The following is a 22,367-nucleotide window of genomic DNA, read 5'->3' on the forward strand; positions in this document are numbered from 1 at the left end:
AAGAAATCTTACCATTTGCAACAACATGGATGGACCTAGAGAACATTATGTTAAGTGAAATAAGTCAGACAGAGAAAGACAAATACCATATGATCTCACTTACATGTGGAATCTAAAGAAAAGAATAAATGAACGAACTAATCAGAAACAGTCTCAGAGACATAGAGGAAAAACTGAGGGTTGCTAGATGGGGGGCGGTGGGGATAAGGGAAAGGTGAGGGGATTAGAAAGCACAATTGTTAACCACAATATTGCCATGTGGATGCAAATGTCAATTTGGAGAATGTAATCAATAATGTTGTAAAGATTTTGTAGGGTATCTGATGGACACTTGTCTTATTAGGGAGACAACCTCAGGGATGATGTAGATGCCTGATCACTGCACTGTAAACCTGAAGCTGAAAAATAATGAATGTCAACTCTAATTATATATATATATATATATATATATATATATATATATATATATACACACACACATACATATATATATATATATATATATATATATATATATATATATACACACACATACATATATATATACATATACATATATTTACTAGAAGTGGAGTACAGCATTAGGAATAGCGACAGTGGAAACGTAATGGCTGTGTGCAATGTCAGAAGGGTAGTAGATTGGGGGAGGAGGGTTATCACTGTGTGAGGGATATAAATGATAAATGTCTAACTATTACATTGTTTTGCACACCTGAAACTAATAAAAACTAAATAAATAAATAAAAATAAATTTAAAACAAGAACTAAACAAAATGGAGGCAATAACCTACCAGATAAAGAGTTCAAAATGGTGCTTGTAAGGAATCTCAAGGAACACAGTGAGAACTCCAACAAAGAGATAGGAAACATAAATAAGGATATAAAAACCATAAAAAAGAACCAGTCAGAAGTGAAGAATACAATAACTGAAATGAAGAATGCACTAGAAGAAATCACCAGTGGACTAGAAGAAGAGAATCAAATAAGCAATTTGGAAAACAAGGTAGCAGAAAACACCCAATTGGAACAGCAAAAAGAAAAAAAAAATCAAGAAAAATGAGGCTAGTTTAAGAGACCTCTGGGACAACAACAAGTGTAAGAACATTCGCCTCATAGGAGTAACAGAAGGTGAAGAGAGAAAGCAAGGGATTGAGAAAGTATAAGAAGAAATAATAAATGGAAACTTTCCTAACCTGGCAAAGGAAATAGACATACAAGCCCAGGGAGCACAAAGAGTCTCAAACAAAATGAATTGAAAGAGGCCCACACCAAGACACATCATAATTAAAATGGAAAATGTTATCAACAAAGAGAGACTCCTAAAAACAGCAAGAGAAAGGCAACTAGTTACTTACAAGGGAGCTCCCATAAGATTGTCAGATGATTTCTCAGCAGAAACTTTGCAAGAAAAAAGGGATTGACATGAAATATCCAAAGTTATATATACCAAGACTACTCTACACAGGAAAGCTATTATTTAATATTGAAGGAGAGATAAAGAGCTTCTCAGACAGGAAATATCTGAAGCTGTTCATCACCAGACCAGTATTACAAGAAACGTTAAAGGGACTTCTTTAAGAAGAATGGGGATAAACAACATAAAGATGAACAATGACATGGCATTAATTATGTATCTATCAATTATCACTTTAAATGTAAATGGCTTAAATGCTACTATCAAAACTCACAGGGTAGCTGAATGGATAAGAAACAAGATCCATATATACTGTTTCCACACACCCACTTCAGATGGAGACACACACACACTGAAAGTAAAGGGATGGAAAAAGATATTTCATGTGAATAGAAACCAAACAGCTAGGGTAGTACCAACACTTACATCAGACAAAATAGACTTTAAAACAAAGGCTATAATAAGAGACAAAAAGGGACATGACATAATGATAAAAGGATCAATCCAACAAGGGGATATAACCTTTCTAAACATTTAAGCACCCAATATAGGAGCACCTAAATATATAAAGCACATATTGACTGACATAAAGGGAGAGATCAATAGTAATTCAATCATACTAGGGGCACTTTAACACCCATTGACACCAACAGAAAAATCTTTCAGATAGAAAATCAACAAGGAAACAGCAGTCTTAAATGACACACTAGACCAGATGGATTTAATTGATATTTTTAGAACATTTCACCCCAAAGCATCAGAATATACATTCTTCTCAAGTGCACAGGGAACATTTTCCAAGATAAACCACATGTTAGTCCTCAAAACAAGTCTCAATAAAGTTTAAAAGACTGAAATCATATCAGGCGTCTTCTATGACAACAATGGTATGAAACTGGAAATCAATCACAAGAAAAAACTGAAAAACAAACAAACACATGGAGACTAAATACCATGCTATTAAACAATGAATGGGTCAAGAATTAGATCAAGTAAAAAAAATCAAAAGATACCTTGAGACAAATGAAAATGAAAACACAACGACCCAAAATCTATGGGATACAGCAAAAGCAGTCCTATGAGGAAAATTCATAGCAATACAGGCCTAGAGTAAGAAACAAGAAAAATCTCAAATAAACAATCTAACTTTACACTTAAAGGAACTAGAAAAAGAACAGCAAACAAAGCCCTGAGTAAAAGGGAAAAAAATAATAAAGATCAGAGTGGAAATAAATGAAATGGAATCTAAACAAACAACACAAAAGATCAATGAAAGCAACAGCAGGTTCTTTGAAAAGATAAGCAAAACTGATACACCTTTAGCCAGACACATCAAGAAAAACAGAGAGGACACACATATATAAAATCAGATATGAAAAAGGAGAAGTCACAACTGACACCACAGAAATACAAAGAATTATGAGAAAATATTATGAACAATTATATGCTAACAAATTGGACAATCTGGAAGAAATGGGTAAATTAATAGAATCATATAATCTTCCAAGACTGAATCAAGAAGAAACAGAAAATCTGAACTGACCAATTATTATGAACAAAATCAAATCAGTAATCAAAAAACTCCTAACAAACAAAAGTCCTAGACCAGATGGCTTCACAGGTGAATTTTACAAAACATTCAAAGAAGACTTAACACCTATCCTTCTGAAACTAGTCCAAAAAATTCAGGAGGAGAGAAAGCTCCCAAGCTCATTTTACAAAGCTATCATTACCCTGATCCTAAAAACAGACAGACATTACAAAAACATAAAATTATAAGCTGACATCCCTGATGAACATAGATGTAAAAATCCTCAACAAAATATTAGCGAATCGAATACAGCAATACATAAAAAGGTCATATAGGGGCCAGCCGGGTGGCTCAGGCGGTTAGAGCTCCATGCTCCTACCTCCGAAGGCTGCCGGTTCAATTCCCATATGGGCCAGTGGGCTCTCAACCACAAGGTTTCCAGTTCAATTTCTCAAGTCCCGCGAGGGATGGTGGGCAGCACCCCCTGCAACTAAGATTGAACACGGCACCTTGAGCTGAGCTGCCGCTGAGCTCCCGGATGGCTCAGTTGGTTGGAGCGCATCCTCTCAACCACAAGGTTGCCAGTTCAACTCCCACAACGGATGGTGGGCTGCGCCCCCTGCAACTACCAACGGCAACTGGACCTGGAGCTGAGCTGCGCCCTCCACAACTAAGATTGAAAGGACAACAACTTGACTTGGAAAAAAGTCCTGGAAGTACACACTGTTCCCCAATAAAGTCCTGTACCCCTTCCCACCTCCAAAAAACAAAAACAAAAACAAAAAATCATATACCGTGATCAAGTGGGATTTATTCCTGGGATGCAAGGTTGGTTTAATATTCACAAATCAATTAATGTGATAGACCATGAAAAATAAAAATCATATGATCATATCAATAGATGCAGAAAAAGCATTTGATAGAATCCAGCATCCATTTATGATAAAAATTCTCAGCAAAATGTGATAGACGGAACATACATCAACATAATAAAGGCCATATATGACAAACACACAGCTAAGCTCATACTCAATGGGAAAAAGCTAAAAGCATTCTCCTTAAGATCAGGAACAAGACAAGATGCCCACTTTCACCACTTTTGTTCAACATAGTATTGGAAGTCCTAGCCGCAGCAATCAGACAAGAAAAAGAAATAAAAGGCATCCAAATTGGAAAAGAAATAGAACTGTCATTATTTGCAGATGGCATGATACTATATAGAGAGAACCTCAAAAATTCCACCAAAAAACTATTAGAACTGAAAAATGAATTCAGTAACGTGGCAGGATACAAAATTAATAATCAGAAATCATTTGCATTTTTATACACCAATAATGAACTGTCAGAAAGAAAAATTAAGAAACAATCCCACTTATAATGACATCAAAAAAATAATTAAATACATAGGAATAAATTTGACACAGGAGGTAAAAGACTTGTACTCAGAAAACTATAAGACACTGAACAAGAAATTGAAGAGCATACAAATAAATGGAAGCATATACTGTGCTCATGGATTGGAAGAATTAACATGATTAAAATGCCCATACTACCCAAAGCAATCTATAGATTCAATGCAATGTCTGTCAAAATACCAATGGCATTTTTCACCAAACTAGAATAAATAATCTTAAAATTTACATGGAACCACAAAAGATTCTGAACAGCCACAGCAATCTTGAGAAAGAACAACAAAATTGGAGATATCACGCTGCCTGATATCAAACTACACTTCAAGGCTAGTAATCAAAACAGCATGGTACTGGCATAAAAACAGACACACACTTCAATAGAACAGAACGAAAAGCCCAGAAATAAACCCACACCTATATGGTAATTTAATCTATGACAAAGGAGACAAGAACATACATGGGGTAATGACAGTCTATTCAATAAATGGTGTTGGGAAAACTGGACAGATACATGCAAAAAAATAAAACTGGACCACCTTCTTACACAATATACAAATGTAAACTCAAAATGAATTAAAGACTTAAATGTAAGACCCGAAACCATAAAACTCCTTGAAGAAAACATAGGCAGTAAACTCTGATATTGCCCTTAGTGGTATTTTTTCTGGTGTATATTCTTGTGAAAGGGAAACAAAAGAAAAAATAAACAAATGGGACTACATCAAACTAAAAAGTTTTTGCACAGCAAAGGAAACTATCAACAAAATGAAAAGACATTCTACTGAATGGTAGAAGATATTTGCCAATGATACATCTGATAAGGGGTTAATATCCATAATAAATTAAAAACGCATACAACTCAACACCAAGAAAACAAAAAATCTAATTAAAAAACGGGCAAAAAATCTGAACAGACATTTCCCTATGGAAGACATACAGATGGCCGATAGACATATGAAAAGATGCTCAACATCACTAATCATCAGAGAAATGCAAACCAAAAACCACAATGAGATATCACCTCACACCTGTCAGGATCACTGTGATCAAAAAGTGAACAAACAAGTGTTGGCAAAGATGTGGTGAAAAAGGAACCCTCATACACGGTTGGTGTGATTGCAAATTGGTGCAGCCACTACATAAAACGTTTTGGAGGTTCCTTAAAACATTAAAAATAGAACTACTTGGGATCCAAACCAAAATGCCAGCATGACGTGAGCCTCTGTAAAGCTCCGGTGGAATTTACAAATAATCGAACAACAATAACTCCACAAAGGACTCCCTGCACAGCAGACAGGCAAGACGCAGAGGCCCACTACTGAATTCACCTAAAGGTGGGGGAATCGCGCGAGAGGGGGAGGTGGGAAGGGAGAAGTGCGGAGACGGAGCTGCGCGGGCAAAGGATGCAGACCTAGCTCAGTGCTCCTAGCTCGGTGCTTCCCGGAACTACCGCAGCTGCGGGAGAGGGAAGAACTCAGACTGCTAGGCTCCACTTATGGCCCATAGGGCTGAGGGGGCAGCATATAACCCGGCTGAACCCAACATACACAGCAGAGACCTCGGAGAAAAGACTGAGGGAAGAAGGCTGAAAACGGTGGTATAAGCCCTCACTGCAAAGAAGAGAATGGAAACCTTAGGCACTGAGACTGGCCGCCCACTCCCTACCCTCCCAGAGCTCGACCCACCCCCACCTGCCTGGTGCTAGAAGCGGAACTCTAGCAGTGTCAGATAAAAAGAACAGAATATTTGCTGTTCTGAGAACTGTGGACCGCAGACACAGGTTCGCAGCCCAACTAGTTCGGGCAAAGCGGAGGGAGCTGTGGAAGCAGGATCAGCTGTGGTGGTGCTCGCTGCCATTGCTCTGGACCACCTCTCACAAGTCACTCAGCCCCTGGCCCCACCTATCTGGGTGGATCCCTGCAGGAGTAAACAGAAGTGCTGAAACATACGGGCTCTCTATCGGGTGCAGGAAGAGCTTTGGAACTTCAAAAGCTCTCCGCATACCCACACGGACACTGCGCCCTGTGACCCAGGCGAACTATTAACAGAGGAGAAGCCTATCTCCCACGGAATCCCCCCATTGTGTGAGAAGCTGGAATAGTGCAGAGAAAATATAGCAGTACCGTGTGAGAGAGAAAAAAAAGGCTGCAGTCGGAGAGAAAATAAAACATTCTACCAACAATTACTGGAAAACAAAAGAAAGACCTCTTCCTATCAACCTGTTGCAGAAGTCACTCCTGTAGATGTCTAGGAAGAGAAATAATAAATCAGTAATTGCCATGAATAACCAAGGCAACAAGACAGCTCAGAAAGAAAGTGAAAAGTCTCCAGAAAAGGAAATTAAAGATATGGAAATATGTGACTTAAATGACAGAGAATTCAAGATTGCAGTTCTGAAAAAACTCAACGAGATGCAAGAAAACACAGAAAGGCAGTTTAATGAACTCAGAAACACAATCAAAGAACAACATGAGCATTTTATGAAAGAGATTGAAATTTTAAAAAAGAACCAAATAGAATTTCTGGACATTAAGAACTCAATACAAGAAACTAAAAATGAAACAACCAGCTTACGTAGTAGAGTTGACCAAATGGAGGAAAGAATCAGTGACATCGAAGATAGAAACCTGCAAATTACACAGATGGAAGAAGAAAGAGACTTGAGACGTAAACGAAAGAACTCTACAAGAACTTTCTGACTCCATCAGAAAGAGCCATATAAGAATAATGGGCATACCAGAAGGAGAAGAAAGAGAGAAGGGAACAGAGAATATATTCAAACAAATTGTTGATGAGAACTTCCCAAACTTGGGGACAGAACTGGATCCTTGAATCCAAGAAGCAAATAGAACACCTAAATACCTCAATCCCAACAGGCCTTCTCCAAGGCACATTGTATTGAAGCTGTCTAAAATCAACGACAAAGAAAGAATCCTCAAGGCAGCCAGGGAAAAGAAGACGGTAACCTACAAAGGAAAGCCCATTAGATTATCACCAGATTTTTCAGCAGAAACTCTACAAGCCAGGAGGGAGTGGAACCAAATATTCAACTATTGAAAGAGAGAAATTATGAGCAAAGAATAATATATCCAGCAAAGATATCCTTTAGATATGAAGGAGGAATAAAGACCTTTCCAGACATACAGAAGCTGAGGGAATTTTCTAATACACGACCTGCACTACAAGAAATACTAAAGGAGGCTATTCGACCACCATCAACAGGGATACTTTCTGGCAACCAAAACATAAAAAGGGTGAGAGTAAAGGCCTGAACCGGAATATGGGAATGGAGAAAGTAAGCGTGCTGAAGAAAATGAAATACTATAAATATCAAACTTTCTTTTACATAAACTTAAGGGTAACCACTAAAAAAAAAAATCCAGAACTGAAATATATACTAAATACAAGAAGAAACAGGGAAACATCATAGAATACCACCACACAGAAATAATAGACAAGAACAAAAAGACAAAGAAACAATGGAGACACAGCCTTACCAGAAAACTAAAGATAGAATGACAGGAAATCGTCACCTATCAATAATCACCCTAAATGTAAATGGACTGAACTCACCAATAAAAAGGCACAGAGTAGCAGATTGGATCAAAAAAATAAACCCAACCATATGCTGTCTCCAAGAGACACATCTCAGCTACAAGGACAAGCATAGACTCAAAGTGAAAGGGTGGAAATTGACACTCCAAGCAAATGGTACCCAGAGAAAATCAGGTGTAGCCATAATGATATCAGATGAAACAGACTTCGGGGTGAAAAAAATAACAAGAGACAAAGATGGACATTTCATAATGGTGAAGGGGACTGTACAACAAGAAGACATAACAGTCATCAATATTTATGCCCCCAATCAGGGAGCACCGAAATACACCAAGCAACTACTAACAGAACTAAAGGGAGAAATTGACCAAAACACAATTGTACTAGGGGACTTAAATACATCATTGACAGCTATGGATAGATCATCCAAACAGAAAATAAATAACGAAATGGCAGCCCTAAATGACACATTAGATGAAATGAACATAACTGACATATATAGAGCACTTCATCCTAAAACATCAGACTGCATATTCTTTTCTAGTGTACATGGAACATTCTCAAGGATAGACCATAAAATCAGCCTCAGCAAATTTAAGAAGATTGAAATCATACCAAGCATATTCTCTGATCACAAGGTTTTGAAATTGGATATCAACTGCAAAAAGAAAGCAGGAAAAAACACAAATATATGGAGATTAAACAACATGCTTTTAAAGAACGAATGGGTCAAAGAAGAAATTAGAGGAGAGATAAAAAGATACATAGAAACAAATGACAATGAAAATATATCCTACCAAAATTTTTGGGATGCAGTGAAAGCAGTTTTAAGAGGGAAATTTATATCATTACAGGCCTATCTCAAGAAACAAGAAAAATCCCAAATAAATAACATCAAGTTACACCGTAAAGAACTAGAAAAAGAAGAACAAGCGAAACCCAAGGTCAGCAGAAGTATGGAAATAACAAAAATCAGAGCATAACTAAATGAAATAGAGAATAAAAAGACAATAGAAAAAATTAATGTGACAAAGAGCTGGTTCTTTGGAAAGATTAACAAAATTGACAAACCCCTGGCTAGACTCACTAAGATTAAAAGAGAGAAGACACTAATTAACAAAATCAGAAATGAAAAAGAGGAAGTTATCACGGACACCACAGAAATACAAAGGATCATTCAAGAATACTATGCAGGACTATATGCCACCAAATTCAATAACCTAGAAGAAATGGAAAAGTTCTTAGAAAAATATAGCCTTCCAAGGCTGAACCATGAAGAACTGGAAAATCTAAACAGACAGATCACCAGTAACGATGGTTCAACATCCGCAAATCCATCAATGTGATAAATCACATAAACAAAATAAAGGACAAAAATCATATGAGTACATCAATTGATGCAGAAAAAGTATTTGACAACATGCAACATCCATTTATGATTAAAACACTTAATAAAATAGGTATAGAAGGAAAATACCTTAACATAATAAAGGCCATATATGACAAGCCCTCAGCTAATCTCATAATTAATGGTGAAAAACTGAAGCCCTTTGCTCTACGTTCAGGAACACGACAGGGCTGTCCTCTATCACCTCTGCTTTTCAACATAGTGTTGGAAGTCCTTGCCAGAACAATCAGGCAAGAGAAAGAAATAAAAGGCATCCAAGTTGGGAATGAAGAAGTTAAATTATCACTCTTTGCAGACGACATGATGCTATATATAGTAAATCCTAAAGACTACACCAAAAAGCTATTAGAAACAATCAACGAATACAGTAAAGTTGCTGGCTACAAATTCAACGTACAAAAGTCCATTGCTTTCCTATATACTAACAATGAAATCTCAGAAAAAGAAATACAAAAAACAATTCCATTTGCAATTGCAGCAAAAAGAATAAAATACCTAGGAATAAACTTAACCAAGGATGTGAAGGACCTATATGCTGAAAACTATAAGACTTTTTTGAAAGAAATTGAAGAAGATACAAAGAAATGGAAAGACATTCCGTGCTCATGGATTGGAAGAATCAACATAGTCAAAATGGCCATATTACCCAAAGCAATATACAGATTCAATGCAATCCCCATCAAAATCCCAATGGCATTTTTTAAAGAAATAGGACAAAAAAATCATCAATTTGTTTGCAACCACAAAAGACCCCGAATAGCCAAAGCAATCTTAAGAAAAAGAACAATACTGGAGGTATCACACTCCCTGACTTTAGCTTGTACTACAGGGCTACAATAATCAAAACAGCATGGTTTTGGCAGAAAAACAGACACATAGACCAATGGAATAGAATTGAGCACCCAGAAATAAAACCACATAAATATGGACAGATAATTTTTGACAAAGAAGCTAAAAACATACAATGGAGCAAAGACAGCCTCTTCAATAAGTGGTGCTGGGAGAATTGGATAGCCACGTGCAAAAGAATGAAACTGGACTGCTATTGTCACCATGTACCAAAGTTAATTCAAAATGGATCAAAGACTTAAGCATAAGACCTGACACAATAAACTGCATAGAAGAAAACATAGGTACTAAACTTATGGACCTTGGGTTCAAAGAGCATTTTATGAATTTGACTCTAAAGGAATGGAAGTAAAAGCGATAATAAATGAATGGGACTATATGAAACTTAAAAGCTTCTGCACAGCAAAAGAAACCATCAACAAAATAAAGAGGCAACCAACTGAATGGGAGAAGATTTTTGCAAACAGTGCCTCCAATAGGGGCTAATATCCAAAATATACAAGGAACTCATGAATCTCAACAACAAAAAACAAACAACCCAATTGAAAAGTGGGCAGAGGACCTGCAGAGACATTTCTCCAAAGAGGACATAAAAATGGCAAATAGACTTATGAAAAAATGCTCAACATCACTAATCATCAGAGAAATGCAAATCAAAACCACAATGAGATATCACCTCACCCCAGTCAGAATGGCTATCATCAACAAGACAAATAGTAACAAGTGTTGGAGAGGCTGTGGAGAAAAAGGAACCCTCATACACTGTTGGTGGGAATGCAGACTGGTGCAGCCATTATGGAAGGCAGTGTGGAGGTTCCTCAAAAAATTACGAATAGAATTACCCTGTGACCCAGCAATCCCTCTCCTGGGTATCTACCCAAAAAATCTGAAAACATTTATAGATAAAGACACGTGTGCTCCAATGTTCATTGCAGCTTTGTTTACGGTGGCCAAGACATGGAAACAACCAAAATGTCCTTCGATAGATGAATGGATAAAGAAGTTGTGGTATATATACACAGTGGAATACTATTCGGCGGTAAGAAAAGATGATATAGGAACATTTGTGACAACATGGATGGATCTTGAGAGTGTAATGCTGAGCGAAATAAATCAGACAGAAAAAGCAAAGAACCATGTCATTTCACTGATATGTGGTATATAAACCAAAAACAACAAAAGAACAAGACAAACACATGAGAAACATAAACTCATAGACACAGACAATAGTTTAGTGGTTACCAGAGGGTAAGGGGGGTGGAGGGTGGGAGATGAGGGTAAGGGGGATCAAATATATGGTGATGGAAGGAGAACTGACTCTGGGTGGTGAACACACAATGGGATTTATAGATGATGTAATACAGAATTGTACACCTGAAATCTATGTAATGTCACTAACAATTGTCACCCAATAAATTTTAAAAAAGTAAAACTGCTTTATGACCGAGCAAATCCAGTTCTGGGTATTTATCTGAAGAAATCCAAAACATTAATTCAAAAAGATACATGCACCCCTATGTTCATTGAAGCACTATTTATAATAGCCAAGATATGGAATCAACCCAAGTGCCCATCAATGTATGTTTGGAAAAAGAAGAGGTGGTACGTGTATACAAAGGAATACTACTGAGCCACAAAAAAGAATGAAATCTTATCATTTGCAACAACATGGACGCACCTAGAGGGTATCATGCTAAGTAAAATAAGTCCGACAGAGAAAGACAAATACTATATGATCTCACTTATATGTGGAATATAAAGAACAAAATAAACAAACAAACAAAATAGAAACAGATTCATAGATACAAAGAACAAACTGACGGTTGCCAGAGGGAAGCTAGATGAAAAAGGTGGAAGGATTTAGAAATACCAATTGGTAATTACAAAATAGTCATGGAGATGTAAAGTACAGCATAGAGAATATAGTCAATAATGTCTAAACAAAAATATATCATGCCATGCCAAGGGTGTACTACACCAATCGGAGGTTCATTGTGTAAATTACATAAATGTGCAACCACAATGCTGTACATCTGAAACTAATATAAATAATAGTGAATGTCAACTGTAACTGAAAAAAAATAATTTTTAAAAAAGAACCAAAGGCTAACCACAGACTGATGCTCCATTGGCATAGCTTTTAGTCTTACAAGTCCTGAGAATGCTGACTCAAGCTACTGGGGTACCGGACTTGAGAACAATTTAGGCAGGTACTGCTGTTGGGTCTGTTGGGCTCCCAGTCCCTACTAGCACTGACATCATAGCCTTCTTTCCCAATGTGAGCTCCCAGGACATCCCCTCCTCTACTCCTGGGAAGTTCTACTTCAGTTCTCGAAGCCACCTTGCTCCTGGATAATGGTAGTACTTTATCTCTGACCCAAAGAAGTTCTACCCTGAGCTGCAGACTGCTCTGTCATGAGCCTGCAACTGCTCTCATACCATACGTAGACCTCTCAATGTTTCCTGGCACCATAGCTGTCTCCTCTCACCTTATGTGTTCACCTAAATCAGGATTTCTTGGTCAGGGGCCCATGAATGTGCTTCAAAAGATCTATGAATCTCTGGAATTGTATCCAAAATTGTATATATGTGCACACATATAAAAATATTTTTATGAAGATAAGGTTTATAGCTTTCAAAAAGAAATCCTTTCAGAAACAGTGCATCAGACCTTGGTAACAAATGCCTTCTGAAATGCAACCCAACACAGGGAAAAAGGAAGCATATGACTTTCAAATCTTGCTACACCTGCCTAACCAAATTCATAGGGTGGTCATGATCTTAGATTCAGGATCTTAGAGGGAAAAGCCTAGAAGTGATTGTTAATCTGCAACTATTATTATGATTCCTTTCCCTTGCTGATTAAAACTACCCACTGCAGTGTCTTGCCAGTTATTAAACTCACCTATCTCCATTTCTATGAAAGCTGCTTCATCTGGTAGGGCACGAGGAATCACTCCAGGGTCACTAAAGCTGGTCCTCAACAGTGTAGCCATGGAGAAAAGGAAGAGCATGGCAGCAAACACAGGGATGGCAGGAGACAGCTGGACAGCCAGGTAGCGGCATCTGAAAAAAGCAGGCAATTGAATATTTAGTTATACCTACCCTATGCTGACCTTGAATCATTACCAGTATGTCAATCTGATCTCCACGACAAAATCATCAGTACACTGGGGGCAAGGACCACGCATTTTACTTCGGTTGAATAACCCAAAACTCCTAACACACGGTTCTGTACATAGTAGGGACTCAACAAATAAATGATTGATACCACCTATAACATACAGAAGACAGTTTCAAGGGATCTCTTACCCCCAAGCCCAGTCCCTCTTGTCAGCCTGCCAGGAGCCGCATTTCCCCTGTGCCTCAGGAACGGTCAGGGAAGCAACTGAGCCAGAACTTGCAAGTACCACAAGCTGCTTTCATTCTAGTAATGTCTACAGCTTTTCGTATCCACTGGGAATGTCAGGAGCTTTTCATACCCATTCATCTGGATCTGGCATTAGGCCTGAGCTACAGGAGGAGGAAGAAAAGATGAGGACTAGTCATGAAGTAGGGTCCCAGTGTCAGACAGAAAGTATGTCCAGTGTGCTTCTAGGCCAATGAAAATCTTCAAGGCTGCCAATTGACTTTGCAACATCCATTCCTCTGCTCTCAATTAGCTCAGCTAGTAGGTGACTAGTGACTATAAGGAAATAAGAAAATTGTATCTCCTAAGTACCCCTTTCCAACATCATGTTTGCTTCTCTCTCTCCTCATAATTCACCTGGAAGGCCATTCCTCTTCCTGTTTGGATAGCCCCAGTCCTACTCATCTTTCAGGTCCCAGAGACATCAATGCCATCATTGTCATCATCACAACCATAATTTATTGAGCACTCACCATATGCCAAGCACTGCACTAAGCTCTTCTCATGCTTCATCTCATCCAACTCTCACACTAAATCTATGAGGCAGAGTCTACTATACCCACTTGATAGATGAAAATCTGGGATTGAGAGAGGTCTTGCCTCCTCCAAAATGCCTATCCTAAACTGCATTAATCTCTCCCTTCTCTGCCCCTGTCATCCTCACTGCTAGAGCCTTGTATTGTTTCCTAGTTGTTTTTCACTATGTTAACCTCATCTCCCCCCAACTGGACTTCATAAGAGCAAGAAACTTGTCTTTTTGGAGCAGGAATGCTTGTATTTGAATTCTGGCTCTACTGGTTCTTTGTTGGAAAACTTAGTTAACTTTGGTCTCTTTATCTGTGAAATGAGAATAATAGTATTTCATGGGATCATTGTATGGATCAAATGCATGGATATAAATAATGTGCTTAGAACTGCACTTGACACACAGCAAATGTTAAATAAATGTCAGCTATTAACATTATCTTCATGGTTTTCTATCTCCCAGAGCTTAAGACAATGGGGATAAAGAAGCTATCAACAAATACTTGTTGAGTCTAACTGAATTTCAAACCAAATAGGAATATGTGATGAGAATTATCACTGACCTATTTTTATTCTCCTCTTCCTGAGGCACATTTTCTCCTTCAACACAGAGATCTTTTCTTGCATTCAGACTATAAGTGGATGAGCAAGGGCCAGAAGGAGAGCAGAAAAAAGTAAGCTAAGGAAGAAAAAGGCTTACCTCATGGGCATGGGGATCAAGCAAACCTTTAACCTGGGTTCTACATTCACTGCAGTTTTATTTTTATTTTTAACTTTTATTTATTTAAGTGTGTTTTTCCAGGACCCATCAGCTCCAAGTCAAGTAGTTGTTTCAGTCTAGTTGTGGAGGGCGCAGCTCACAGTGGCCCATGAGGGGATCGAACCGGCAACCTTGTTAAGAGCACCACGCTCTAACCAACTGAGCTAACCGGCCGCCCCCTCGCTGCAGTTTTAGAACAATCCCTATGAGATCCTCCCCTGAGTCCCCACCCCACACACAACTGATGGCGATGCAAATCAACTGTAATATTAGGCTGAACCATCTGTCATGAACGTGAACATATGTAGTGAACTTGCAAAATGATTTTTGTGGCTTTTTTTTTTTGCTTGTCTGCTTGTATGTTTTAACAAAACCCTTGGTCTTAGCCTGCTTTTGTATGATTTACTTCCTTCTCCTAAACACCAAGGGCAGGGAAACCATTTGGAGAACTAAAGATCTGGCTGAGTTTACGGTAATTAAGGTCCTTGTGTGGATTACCCTCTTTTCCATTGTTCCCCTTCACTGGTACACATAATCAAGAAGTGAATTCAGAAACGAAAGTCACCTTCACTTATCAGGGACCCAAAGGCCACAGGAGAAACACGAGGCTCCATTTCATAAACAAGTGAAGTTACCACACTAACAGAAAACAGAACAAAGAAGTGATGTCTCCAGGACTCAAACTGCACCGATGTGTAGTCTCCAATCAAAAGCCTTAGAAAAATTAGAGCCATCTGACTAGACACCAAAGGGAGTTTAAATTGTTTTATTATGGGGAAAAGATACAGAGAGAGTTGAACAACCACACACACGCACACACACAATTTAATGTTGCCCCCATGCACAGAAGGGTCTGCCCGAGCTTAACTAAGGCCTGTTCCAGCACCTGCTTGTCAATCGGACAAAGGACAACTTAGATTTGAATTACACTATGCCATCACAGATAAAGATCTCTGTAATCTCCACACAGACTATATTCTGCACCTGCTAAAACAATCCACTCTGTATGTCAACAAGTACACAACAGGCCCATTGTATTGTTCTCCAGAGATGAGGCAGCCAGTTGTTGCAAGTGAGTGGGCGTGGCTGGAAAGGCAGATGTGGGACCAACAGGGCCTTTCTACTCCAAGTAAGAGGAAACTTAGAGAGCCAGCAGCTAAAACTGTTGTGAACTACAACCCATCATGCCTATCTTTAATAGTTATGATCAAAAATACCCCCCCAGGTTAGTCCCATCATTGCAGTAAGCTAGAGATCTGTCTTTGACAGGAATAAGCTATGTGAAGATTTAGTGGTAATTCCCAATATCGACCTCAAAAGTCAGGAGTATTGTCAAACATCATTAGTTTTTCTTAAAGAAAAATTGGATCTATCATCCACAAATATAAGCTGTTTTTGAAACTCCCTACTGCTTTCTATCAATATCACTTCTTAGAATAATGATATCCATACATTTCTAGAAACACAACTCTCCTTTGTCTTCAAAGTATCAAGAAGCCTTCCCTTTTACAGGGGGTTAGAAGTTTCTCCCTTATGAATTTTATAAATGCAACCATGTCCCCATTTAGTCTTCATTTCTGCCATCTCAAGAGGCACTGTCATTTGAAGTCATCCTCTACCAACTTCTTGACTGGCCTCAGGCTTCCATAGCTGGGTTAGATGACTGGACTCCCGTATGTCCCATGATCCACATGGTGGTACTGACCAGCGGTAACTAGCACTGCCAGGCTGAGCTGGTGTGTCATGTCCCATCCCCCACCCCATCATGCTAGTTCATTGGAGGGACAATGATAATGCCACAGACTTCAATTCACACGAAAAATCTCAAAAGAGATTCCTGAGTGGAGCTGGTAAGAACCAGACAGATTCCATGGCAGGCCTCTGCCTCACAGACTGGCAATATGCACTGGTTATCTATACAATGCTCTTCTTCTAAATCTTTCTCGCAGCTTTCTTGCTATGTTTTTCATTGTTGCTCTTTGATCAGTACAATCAATCAGCCAACAAGTGTTTGTGGGTCTAACGAATGAAGAACAGAGAAATAGGAGTTAATGTTGTTGGGAAAAACATAACTAACATATGAAACAGCTAAAGAATAAGGTAAGACCAATAATCAAGTGTTAAGATGGTGATTCAGATTCTAAGGAGTATTTAAGTGGTCAGAGAAGAGCTCCCTTGGGAAGCTGGTGGCTGCTTGAAACTGCTCCCATAGCAGCTGTTAAGGATCGCTTTAAGGAAGAGCTGTGCTTGGTACAACAGGAAGCACCCAAGGATTAGAGACACACAATAGCCCTTGGTACCATATAATAGAAATAAACCTTTGCTATAAGTCCTCCCTGATATGGACGGCTATCTGTCTCCCTCTTACATAGTACCTACATCTAGAGCATAGTAAACATGTAGAACCACCCATAAGAGTGGTTCAAGGTTCTTCTGATAACATTCAGAGTTTTCTGAGAGGGAAAAATTTTCCTAAAAACATAATTTAAAACCAGTCTCTAGATTTACTGATATGGGAAGGTTAGAGGAAAATGTATAACTGTTTTGCACCAGTAGCAATGGGGAAAATTAACCAAGTGGACATTTTCAATCCTGGTATGATGAGCCATCCTCTCACTAAGGAGGGCCAAAGTCTCTATTCAGGCAAACCTGCTAAGTACCGTGTTTCCCCGAAAATAAGACGTAGCTGGACAATCAGCTCAAATGCGTCTTTTGGAGCAAAAATTAATATAAGACCCTGTCTTATTTTACTATGATATAAGACCGGGTCTTATATAATATAATATAATATAATATAATATAATATAATATAATGTAATATAATATAATATAATATAATATAATATAATATAAATTATCGGGTCTTATATTAATTTTTGCTCCAAAAGACACATTAGAGCTGACTGTCCGGCTAGGTCTTATTTTCGGGGAAACAGGGTAGTTGCCAAATTTCAGTTATAATAACAAATTTTACATTTCAATTATAACAAATATAACAAATTTCAAATATAACAAATAACAAATTTCATTTTTAATATACTCCTGCTCGAGAACTTAGAACAAGTTCCTGCTGCCTATAATATTAAGACCCAAACTCCACAGGACAGTATTCTGAGGTTCTTTAGTAAATGACCTTATCTAATCATCATCATAAGGTTCATGTCTTCTCATTGCTCAGATCCAGACGCATCCCCCCAATTACCCTGTATTTACTAGCTTCTTGCTGTTGCAAGAAGCGTAAGGTGCCTCCTTTGTTCTTAAACACAATATTCTCTGAGGAGAAAGATTTAGTTCTCTTCTCTCCCTCAATAAACATCTCAACTGTTATCAGCAAGCTGGGGGACATCCCTGTTCTTTGTGCTCACTTTCTCAAAATAGAAGACCACTATACTCAATTAAGAGATTCTGAAAAGATGAGAGATGTATTCAGTGGAGACTGACAGTGTGAAACTTGTTACCATAAAAGGTAGTAAAAGCTGAAATATACAGATAAATTCTGAATGACAGAACCACAAAGAATTGTTAAAGGAAAGCACACTCTTCAGGAGACATACAACTCAACCTTTCTCCAGGAACATGCTTTATCACGAAGTTCAACTTAGCTAAGTACTGTAACAGATTGATATCAAAGAAGCAACTACGCCTTTCTAAAACCGTGATTTGGTTGGCCAAGTCACAGACAGAATCTTGGGCTAAATGAAGCATAAGACTGAACCCCCACAAAGCAATTCTCCAGAGAATTATCTCTGGGTTAGAGATCATGATAAAGTCCCTTTTTCCTCTTCCCAAACTCACCTTAGGAACTTCAGGAACCTAGACCTCATCATTATAAGCACAGATATTCTGCGACATCAGAGTTTGGCTTTGGTCTGCATATGTCTTCTCAAACCTGGTAACTCTGTGTTGTCAGATTGCCTTTTCTCTTCCATCTGCTCTCAGGGACATGGTGCCCTTTCATCAGGATTATCCACAGAGTAACAAGGCAGGGAGCACACATGACTTACTTTTCCTCTGAACCATCCTGACTCTGGCAGCAGAGATTAGCAGTGGCCAAAGAGGTGATGGTCCCTCATAACTCACAAACCTTACTTTCAGATGGGATTCCCTGTTCATTCCAGAATGCTGTCAGTGTTCCACAAACATGCCTTCATTTTCTACAAGCATGAGCTGGGAGGCCCAAATAACCTAGATGCCACTATGTAACATATGTAACAAACACTAGCTAGAAAGGACATATAAGATACTGGTCTAGCATTGGGCACTATGTGCATCTTTAGTAATCTGAATATCTTCAGGACTCCATATTCAAAAGCTAACAATGAGATGAAAGATAGTGTCATATAGAGGCATCGGGCTGGCCAACCAATCTTAAAGTAACTTCACTTTCTGGGCCTGGTTTCTTCACCTGCAAAAGGGTGGGGATAGTCTCCAAGGCCCCTTCCAGCTCTAGTATTCTATGATTCTGTGAGTAAAGACTGTTATATTTTAAGTGCATCCAGAATGTATTAATTCTGCAACATTTATTGACTACCTACTCTATATAAGGCCTGGTGGAGGGCACTGTGGAGGCCACATAGACATAGGAGATAGTCCCTGACATTGAACTAGCTCAAAGTATAATAACCATAGAATTCAGAAATATAAGAAATGTCAAATGATTATATGTTAAATGAGTTGTATGTACATTTAGTCCTACGGATGCAGAAATTACTGGAAAGTTTTCATGAAGACTCAAGAAAGGGCTTGAAAGAGGTAGAATTTGGATAGGCTAGGACTGAGACACTGACTAAGTAGCACTACAAAGCTTTTTTCAGTTCATTCAATTCAATTACTCCTCTGTACCTCACAAGCACCCATGAGGGTCAGTGCAGCAGGGTTTGATAGTGCCTTGATAAGATTTCCTCTATATACAGCACAGTGAGGCATAAGCACTGATCATAGCAGCAAATAGCTTCTACTTCAGGGGTCAAGAATCACATAGTCATTCTTGTCACAAGAGAAGTCTGAGGACTTTGACTCCACTAGCAATCTGGTCACAAAGTTAAAAGCAGCAACTAGGGAGCCAACTCCAGAAAACAGTGCCCTTGGTCCTTTCCCCAAGCTTTATCAGGAAGTGGAGTTTGCTAAATAGCACATTTGCCTTTCAGTAGCTGGATAGTTCACAGGTTGCCACCGTTATTCTACTACAGTGTCCTGACATTTCCGGCCAAGCTGGTGGCTATGTGTTCATCACATAAGCTGACAGGGTTTAGGCAGAAAGGACTGAGAAGGGTTCATGTGCTCACAGCTGAAACTGGCAGATACACTCACATTGCCAAAATACCTAAGAATAAATTAGGAAATTTTTTAAGCACTGTATAATTTTGACTCTGTTTTTAAATTCAAATACATTCACCATAGATACAATTACATTTAAATGCATAAATATATTTAAATACAGCTACCTACTGGCAATCTTCTCTCCTTTTGTATGTGTGTATTTGACTCTTTGAGATAGACACAAGAATTATACAGAATTTTGGACTCTGCGAGTTGCAAGAGGCTTAGTGATAATCTAGTCCAATTTCCCATCCTGGGCAGGAATCTACTCTGTAACAGAAATCCTGAGAGATGGCCACCCACCTTCTTTAGAAGCACTTGTAAGAATACAGAGATAACTATCACATGGATGGACAATCTTTTTTCATTCTATGTATTCAACCTACTGTCTGTCCACTGAAAATTACTAGTCCCTCCTTTGAGACGTCTAAACATGTAAAGGCAAGATCTAAAAATAAAAAGATGTCCATTGGCACTACTAACACTGCATGTTTTCAATCAAGGGGCGCCCACACTCCTGACCAGATTTCCCAAGCCATCTGGCTGACCCAGGGCTATACCACATACAGCTGTACATCAACTCACACTGGTTCCTAAGCACTTGCTGCAAGCAGGACCCTGTTACTAAAATGCAAGTCTAGATATGCCTCAGGATCTGGACTCTCTTCCCCAGGGCAAAAATGCAGCAGCCAGAGCAGGTGACGTCTATGCTCCTGGACCATCTGAGGATGAAAATAGACAGCTCTTTGTCACTGATCTTTCAGACACCCTTACCTGCCTGAAGAAGGGGGCTAGATCAGCTAACTTCCTGAGGTCTCGCTAAGTTCTAATACTAATGAAGGAGCCCATATTCTGCCTCCCAGAAACTATCCTCAGCTGGTGGTTGGGAGTAAATTACAGACTCCAGAGAAAAAGGTTGACCATTAAGTGACTTCATTCTTCAGAGGTATGCTGGATTCCCTCGTACAGCCTGTCATTGGATAGGCACAAGGCAGCCAGCACCTAAAGTCTCTCTCTCTCTCTCTCTGTCTCTCTGTCTCTCTGTCTCTCTGTCTCTCTCTCTCTCTCTCTCTCTCACACACACACACACACACACACACACACACACACACACATTCACAAACATATTCCACCATTCTCAGTAAAAAAGATTCATCACCAGTGTCTTCTCCCCTTTGGTCAGAGTTATACTTCCCCATTCCACTCTTCAGCTAATACATTTACTTCCTTCTCCCCCTTGCCTTCTCCCTCCCCCAGGCCTACCCCCCAAAAAATATTCATTCTATTGCTGAAACTCGAGGCAGTTTACAAGCAACCTTACCCTTCATATCTGGGGGCAAAGCATGAGAAATAACTTGGGGGGAAAGTCATCTTGGTAGAGAACTCAACCTGCCTCTGTCAAATAGTAACTTGGCTAATTATAAGCTTTATCCCACAGGCAGTTTTCTTCAGAGGCCTTCGGGGCCTAAGAGGAACAGATGAAAATCAGACTCTGCCTGGCTCTCAGATACAAAAAGGGCCAGGCACAAATACCTCCCAATTTCAAGTTCCCTTGGCCAGTCAAACCAGAGGTTTCCTGGGTCCAGAATTACCAGCTCCCTCAGGGCCTAGAAACAAATATTTCTGTTTTGAATGGTTCCAATCACACACAAAAATAACCATGGAATACTATTCGGTGGTAAGAAAAGATGAAATAGGTCCATTTGTGACAACATGGATGGATCTTGAGATTATAATGCTAAGTGAAATAAGTCAGACAGAAAAAGCAGAGAACCATATGATTTCACTGATATGTGGTATATAAACCAAAAACAACAAAAGAACAAGACAAACAAATGAGAAACAAAAACTCATAACACAGACAATAGTTTAGTGGTTACCAGAGGGTAAGGGGGGAGGGGAGTGATAGATGAGGGTAAAGGGGATCAAATATATGGTGATGGAAGGAGAACTGACTCTGGGTGGTGAACACACAGTGGGATTTATAGATGATGTAATACAGAATTGTACACCTGAAATCTATGTAACTTTACTAACAATTGTCACCCCAATAAACTTCAATTTAAATAAATAAATAACCAGAAGGCAGAGGGGTGGGGGGCAAAAAGAGCTAGTGATTTGGTGGGGCATGGAGTGAAAAGAGAGGGGGGATGATAGACAGCAGAGTTCAACTCTGAACTTCCAA

The 22,367-nt window shown here is 38.9% G+C and overlaps 1 protein-coding gene across 2 annotated transcripts in view; it reads right to left on the reverse strand.

Annotated features, from left to right (window-relative positions):
- The window catches only part of ZDHHC9 (zDHHC palmitoyltransferase 9), a 57,701-nt gene that overhangs the window by 31,813 nt on the left and 3,521 nt on the right, over positions 1 to 22,367 (reverse strand). For both annotated transcript variants that reach the window (XM_019717012.2, XM_074323204.1), the window contains one exon: positions 13,075 to 13,235. In XM_019717012.2, coding sequence (XP_019572571.1) covers positions 13,075 to 13,235 — 161 coding nt within the window. The remainder of the gene's footprint in view (positions 1 to 13,074; positions 13,236 to 22,367) is intronic.

This window comes from Rhinolophus sinicus, chromosome 18, assembly GCF_057876585.1.
Source record: "Rhinolophus sinicus isolate RSI-liver-muscle chromosome 18, RSI-T2T, whole genome shotgun sequence".
Taxonomy (NCBI): domain Eukaryota; kingdom Metazoa; phylum Chordata; class Mammalia; order Chiroptera; family Rhinolophidae; genus Rhinolophus; species Rhinolophus sinicus.